Source organism: Macrobrachium nipponense, chromosome 20 (genome assembly GCF_015104395.2).
Source record: "Macrobrachium nipponense isolate FS-2020 chromosome 20, ASM1510439v2, whole genome shotgun sequence".
NCBI classification, from domain to species: Eukaryota; Metazoa; Arthropoda; class Malacostraca; order Decapoda; family Palaemonidae; genus Macrobrachium; species Macrobrachium nipponense.
The window spans coordinates 13,170,414-13,177,913 of NC_061089.1; the positions used below are offsets into that span (position 1 = coordinate 13,170,414).

At 39.7% G+C, this 7,500-nt stretch overlaps 2 protein-coding genes across 2 annotated transcripts; one reads left to right on the forward strand and one right to left on the reverse strand.

The window, feature by feature from the left end:
* Positions 1-1,483: 1,483 nt before the first annotated feature.
* Positions 1,484-2,122, reverse strand: LOC135219721 (dnaJ homolog subfamily C member 7-like). Its single transcript, XM_064256724.1, has one exon. It carries the CDS (start codon positions 2,120-2,122, stop codon positions 1,484-1,486), a length of 639 nt encoding a protein of 212 aa, XP_064112794.1.
* A 3,798-nt stretch (positions 2,123-5,920) lies between these two features.
* LOC135219727 (uncharacterized) lies at positions 5,921-7,075 on the forward strand. Its single transcript, XM_064256736.1, has one exon. The coding sequence runs from the start codon at positions 5,921-5,923 to the stop codon at positions 7,073-7,075; it is 1,155 nt and encodes a 384-aa protein (XP_064112806.1).
* The last annotated feature ends 425 nt before the right edge of the window (positions 7,076-7,500 follow it).

The window sequence follows — 7,500 nt, forward strand, 5'->3', positions numbered from 1 at the left end:
TAATATATATATATAATATATAAGATATATACGATATATAGATATATATATATATATATATAAGTATATATATATATATAGATATATATATCTATATATATATATATATATAATTATATATATTGATAGATATAGATCTATATATAATATATATAGAAAAATATATATATCTATATATATATATAGATATCTATATATATATTTATATAGATATATATATATATATACATATATATATATTATGGGCCTTTAGCGACCGCATGCGATCTCACCCCTGGGGCATCTTCGCCAATGGAGCGTCATTGAATTGGGGGTTTATATTTGCAGGGGTGGACCATTCCCCATTCTCACCTCCAACAAGCTAGCCAAGAGAGATGGAATCTCCCCTCCTGACACACCAGGATCAAATATTTGCACATACTATATTTGGGCATTGAAACTTACGGTTTTTACGCCACGCCAGAGGTTGCCACAGTTGGAGTATATGCAAGTACTCAATCCATTATGCATTGCATACCCATATTTTGCATATATAAAAGGCATTGAACTTACGGGTTTTTTACGCCACGCAGAGGTTGCCACTGCATTATATGCAAAAGATGGGATCAACATGCAGTGCATAACCCAACTCACATATGAAGAAGAAGGCATTGAAAAATTGCATAACCCATATTTTGTGCATATCAAAGGCATTGAACTTACGGGGTTTTTACTCGCCACGCCAGAGGTTGCCACTGCATTATATGCAAAAGATGGGATTCAACATGCAGTGCATAACCCAATTCACTCATAGGTGATTTGGTATCGATACCCATTCCAGAGGGTATCATGTGGCAGGAGAGGGGGTGCCCTGTGGCCCCTCCAAACAGTTGTTGGCTCTCATCCTGAGAGTTTGTCCTCCAGCCTCCGAACAGCTGTTAGCTCTCATCCTGAGAGCTGGTTCTCCTTTCTCCAAATAACTGTTGGCTCTCATCCTTCATCCTAAGAGCTTGTCCTCCTTCCTCTGAATAACTGTTGACTCCTATCCTGAGAGCTTGTCCTCCTTCCTCCAAAAAGCTGTTGGCTCTCTTCTTGAGAGCTTGTCCTCCTTCCTCCGTCAGGGAGACGAGAGAATCGCCGAGGATGCCTGATGAAAAGGACGTTCACAAGACTTGTCTTTACAGCCACAAAGAAACAGCCCAAGCGAAGGATTCTGATTGGTCACCAGTTGATGATGCTGCGTCATGTTCCGGAGGCATTGCAATCTTCTTGGCCCAGTCGATGGGGTTGATTGCAGGATGGGTGTGTGGGAGGTGGGGGGACCTCCCGTCGCTGGTTGCTGCTGGGGGGAGCAGCAGTGAACACCCATCCTGCAGTCAAGCCATCGAATGGGCCGAGAGGATCACAGCTCCTCTGGAACACGATGCAACACCACCAATTGGTGACAAGTCAAAATCCTCCACCATGTTGGTTAATCAGGGGCTGTTTCTCCTGTTATTTCCTTCTAGTGTCCTTGAGTGTTCATCCTCTTTGCTCTCCTTCCAGGTCTCTTCCTTTTTACTTTCATGGCCTCCTGAGGATCTTGAAACACTCTAGCTTCCTGGTCCTTGATGAACTCCCTGACTGCGTCGTATTTTCCTCTTTCTTCAGAATCATGCAGGAGATCGTTGGCATAGTTGACCTTCTGCATGATTTCCTCCCTGCGTTGTCGCTCTTCCTGAGACCCTTGGCACCTATCAGGATCGAACTTGAGCGCCCGCTTCCTGTAGGCCCACTCTATATCCTTCAAATTAGCCGTTTCGGCAATTCCCAGGATGTAGTAGGGGCAGCCGTGACGTTGCATTCTTTGCAGGGCTTTGGCGGCTGCAACCAAATCTTCTCGACCATCTAATCCTTCAAGATGGACCATAGCTTCGCTGTGTCTGCCAAGCAACAAGAGACACAATCCCAGTCTCAGCCTGTAGTCCGCTTCGTCGTCGGCGTCGGCCACATCCAGTACTCTGAGGAAACATTCACAAGCTTCTTCCAGGCGTCCAAGCTTGTAGAACGTGTTTCCTTTTGCCTTGTCTTCTTCAGCCAAGGCATTATTCTTAGGCTTTTCTGTTTTCGTTCTTCTTCGGATCGACTGAACTCTGGCTTCCATGATATGGGTCCTCCTTCTGTAGACCTCGAGTCGCCTGCGTCTCACGACCGTGATTTTTCACTTGGTCGCGATTTCTAGCGAGAACAGAGACTGGGTTCTCGCTGTGAGGTTCGCAGTCTCTCCTCCAGTTCTGTAACCACCTGGTTCAGTCTCTTTCTTTCGGCTTCGTGGGACTTCACCTTCCCCTCGACGTACTCACAGTAGAAAATCGTTGTCTTCAGCTTGTCTCTTCAGTTCTTTCCACTTTTTGTCGGTTCTACCTGACATTCTCTCTTTCCCTGCGAGTTGCTCATTTAGATTTTCTATATCTTTTTCCTTCTGGATTAATGATTCTTGCAACTCTGCGAGCTTTTTCTTCAGGTGTTCATTCTCCTCTTCAGCAGAGTCGCAGTCTTTACCTCGCTTTTCAACGTTGTGTAACTGTCGAGTAAGAGTATTCATTCGTCTGTATTAGAGCTGCTTCGTTTGACATTCACGTCGCCGATTTCATCCAGGAGGAAAAGGTTCTCCTCCTGAACGTCTATCCAGTCCTCCTTCAAGAGAGAGATCATTTCGGTGGCGTAGAACAGGTCGTCTTCGGCGTCCATCCTGGCAGTTGCAGCAGCATCTTGAGCAATCTCGAGAGCCTTCTGGAGCCTCCAATGCACTGCTGGTGCCGGCCAAGAAGTCCTCCCAGAACAAGAGCTGGGTGCGTATTACCAATAAATAATCCGAAGTTTCGGATTCCATTTATAACAGGTAGTATCACTGATCCGGTAGGGATCAGAGCCAATAAGTTCTTCATAACAATGTTAACTGTACCAAGAGCAAACATGGTTGCCTTTCTTTCACCCGATCAAAACGTCAGAACTAGAAAATGCCGCTAGAGCTCCAAGAATTCCCCAGATCCTCATTTCGGCTTCCATGTCTTTTTTTTCAGCTTCCTGGTGGAGCCTTCTTTTGGGAGGAATTGGAGGGACTGAAGGCTCCTGAAGACCTCGACGGCTTCAGCAGAAATCATGCAAATGGAGACGACTTGAAAAGGGAGTCAATAAATGATGTCTCCGTCGGGAAAAGGAACTGAAAAAATCAGCTGGAAATTTTGTATTTTCAGTCACAGATGATTATAGCACAAAAAAACATTGATTTTTAAAGGCTTAAGAATGAAAGAAAAGGGGATTTTAAGCTTATTTGATGAGGGAAGCGTGAAATTCTTTAGTTCACACAAATATAATGTATATATATATATATATATATATATCTATATATATATAATATATATATTATATATTTGCAACCATACATTTTGGATACTTTCGTCAGTCTCTGATCACTGTTTAATACATTACCTTGAGAGAGAGAGAGAGAGAGAGAGAGAGATTAGGATGCAGTTTCATCGAATTATAGTAATTTATTTATTCATTTTATAAAATTGTGGTCAGCAACACCTTCAAATAGGGTTGAATGTTGAACGCGTAACCGCCCCCCCCCCCCCCCCCCCCCCCCCCCCCCCCCCCCCCCCCCCCCCCCCCCCCCCCCCCCCCCCACCCCCCCCCCCCCAAACACCACCTACACCTAACCCAATTTTCTAACAGCGTTTTAACAGCACTTTCAAACAGCGTTTTAACAGCATCTTTAACAGCACCTTCAAACTGCGTTTTAACAGCACTCCAAGAGCATTTTAACAGCATCTTTTAACAGCACCTTTAAACAGCGTTTTAACTGTATCTTTTAACAGCACTTCCAAGAACATTTTTAACAGGATCTTTTAACAGCACTTCCAAGAGCGTTTCAAACAATCTTTTAACAGTACTTCCAAGAGCATTTTCAACAGCATCTTTTAACAGTACTTCCAAGAGCGTTTTTAACAGCTTCTTTTAGCAGCACTTCCAAGAGCGTTTTTCACAGCATCTTTTAACAGCACTCCAAGAGCATTTTTAACAGCATCTTTAGATAGCGTTTTTGACAGCATCTTTTAACGCACCTCGCTCAAGAGCGTTTTTAACAGCATATTCCCCAGATAGCGTTTTTAACAGCATCTATTTAACAGCACCTCCAAGAAGCCCCAATTTTTAGCAGCATTTTCTTTTAAGCAGCATCTTTTCAAACAGAGTTTTTTGCGCATCTTCAAACAGAGTTTTTTGCAGCATCTTATAACAGCACTTCCAAGAGCATTTTTACAGCACCTTCAAAAGCGTTTTAACAGCATCTATTAACAGCACATTCAAGAGTGTTTTTAACAGCATCTATAATATATATATATATATATAGTATACATATATAATAATATCTATATATATATATATATATGTGTGTGTGTGTGTGTGTGGGTGTGTGTTTATGTTAATGTGTGTGCTCGTGTGTGTTTATGAAATAAAGGACGTTCCTTGAAGTAGAGTACACTGATGAAAATTAGTCTATATTCCAGATGTGCAACTTTTGAGAGCATTTTTCATATATATATATATATATATATATATATATATATATATATATATATATATATATCATTCGAGCTACAAATATCCTTTAATATCTAATTCGCTCTACCTCAGAATTGATATATTTTCATATATGTATCGAATGGGAATTTTTTTTGTTGATAATAATTTCGTCCCCTCATGGGATCGAACCACCATCCTGGGGACAGGCACGAAATTAGGAACCGACAGTGAATACCGATTTGGCTAGCAGTGAGGCTATAAGTTCATACCGATTCTGACCTTACAAATCACCGTCGAACTCGGTTTTTCGTAATTAGAATCGATATGAAACCCCCTCTACCATGTTTAGCCAATACAAACGTTTGACGCACATAGCCATATCATGAATAATTATCACATCATCGTGATTCATATAAATCATTCGAGCTACAAATGTCCTTTAATATTAAAGGATATTTGTAGCTTGGTGATGTGATAATTATTCATATATATATATATATATATATATATATATGTATATATATATACATCATACTATATCTATATATATATATATATATATATATATATATATATATATATATATATATATAATATATATGTGTGTGTGTGTGTATGTATGTATGTATGTAGTGTGTTGTTGTGTGTTTAAAAATCACAGTGGATGCACGTCACTTCATTAAACAAGCGAATACCACAGGAAAAGGATAGCCAGAAATCCAAGTGCTTTCGTCTTTACTAAGACATTGTCAAGGAACGAATGGAATGCAGCTGGAAAGTTATCAGGTAAACAAAAAGATTAAGAATACCAGATGGTAAATTGTCAAAAGGGTAAAAATCAAAGAGATAACCAAGGATTATCGGATATTTCATGGTCACAAACTTAACATAGATTTAACCCTAACAGAAACTCTATCATTAATATCTGCAAGCAGGCCAATTCTGCACCTTCTGTAGAGTTCCCACGAAATTTTGGTGCTCGTACTGACAAATATAAATTGGTTGGGTTTACTGATAGTAGTAAGGTTCTGTTTGGCACTGCAGTGTATCTGTATAACATAAATACAAACAAGATCTACTTTATTTTAGCAAGAAATAAACTGGTGAGGAAACAATTGGAGTCAAAATCTATACCAAGCTTGGAATTGGAAGCTCTTGCATTAACCGTTGAAACTGTAAAGAATTTGAAGAATGAACTTTCAGGATTTGGTTACATTGATCCTATTGAGATGGTTGGATGTGAAGTCTACTCTACAGTTTTTGTGGTACTGATTGGCTGCAGTCTTACGCCTTGAAACTTGACAAACTACAAAAAAAGCGACCCTTTGTTCTCAATAGGTTAGAGTATATCAATAAGCTGTGTGAGGATTCTTGTATGAAATTTTCTTTTGTGTCTGGAGAAAATAATCCAGCAGACTGCATCACCAGACCTTTATCCTTTAGGCAGCTGATGAAAACAAACTATATAACTGGTCCTAAGTTCATTACAGAGAGCGAAAGCAATGGGATCTGTAGTGACAGCACATTGTCTTTCATTATACCTGGATTATTTGAACCAAAACGAGTGCATAAAGTGGAGACAAATTGTGGTAGTGCTTGTTCACCTCCGCATGTGGGCTCGGAACATCTTTTCTCTTTTAATAGGGTTTCTAGTTTTGAGAAGGATGTGAGAGTACATGCGGTGGTGCTCAGGTTCTGCAGCATTTTGAAATCTAATTTTAAAAGTAAACATCCAGCTCTAGATCATTTTGAAGTTGAAGATGAAGGCTTTAACTTTTATGATGAAGCTTGTAGGCAGATTATAATCAGGGATCAACATATTCACTTCCCAGATGTCTTTGATTATTTTCACTCAAAACAGAAGCAGTTGAAGAATCTGCCTAACATTGTTGCACAGTTGAACTTGTTTCTTGATTCGGATGGCATGGTGAGGGTAAAGAGTAAATGCCGAAGATTGAAGGAAGTCCAACATCTTAACAAATTCAACTATCCTTTACTAATATCGAAGGACAGTATATTGGTTCCTCTGATTATAAGGGAATTGCACGTGAAGCTCTCACATGCTGGTTGTTATCCTTTGTTGGCGGAACTTAGAAGAAACTTTTGGATTGCCCATATATACTCGGCTGTAAAGAATGTTCTGTCAAACTGCATTACTTGTAAGAGAGTAAATGAGAGGATAATTAAACTAAATCAAAGTCATTACCCAGAGTTCAGGATTAATCCTGAAAACATACCGTACAGGCAGATTTTTATTGATCATATGGGTCCAATTAAAATAAAGAATGATCAAGGAGATACTGTCAAGGTATGGTTGTTATGTATTACGTGTCTGTGGTTTAGGGCTATTAACTTGAAAATTTGTATGGATTTAACTTCAGAGGAATTTATTAGAGTATTACAACTTCATACATATGAAATTGGCATTCCCTCCTTATGTCTGTCTGATTTGGGATCGCAATTCGTTGCTGGTGCAAATCAGATCTCTAGTTTGCTTAGGCGGATGTCGGGAGTTGACAAGAGAGGATAGGATCAGAAATGACTTACATAAGCGGGTCAACTAAGGTGGTGGAAGTATCAAAGAAAGTACAGGAGGGGAGGCTGAGATGGTATGGACACCTGTTGAGGAGAGATGAGGACCACGCTGGGAGACATACTATGGCGGTGGAGGTGCAAGGAAGAAGAAGAGGGAGACCAAGAAAGAGATGGAAGGACTGTGTGAGAGGAGACTTACATGAGAAGGTAATTGATGAGGCAGAAGCGCAGGATAGAAATAGATGGAAACGGCTCATCCGAAACGGCGACCCCATATAAAAATGGGAACAAGCTGGGAAGAAGAAGAAGAAGAAGATATATATATATATATATAGATATATATATATATATATATATATATATATATACATATATATATATATATATATATATATATATATATATATATATATATATATA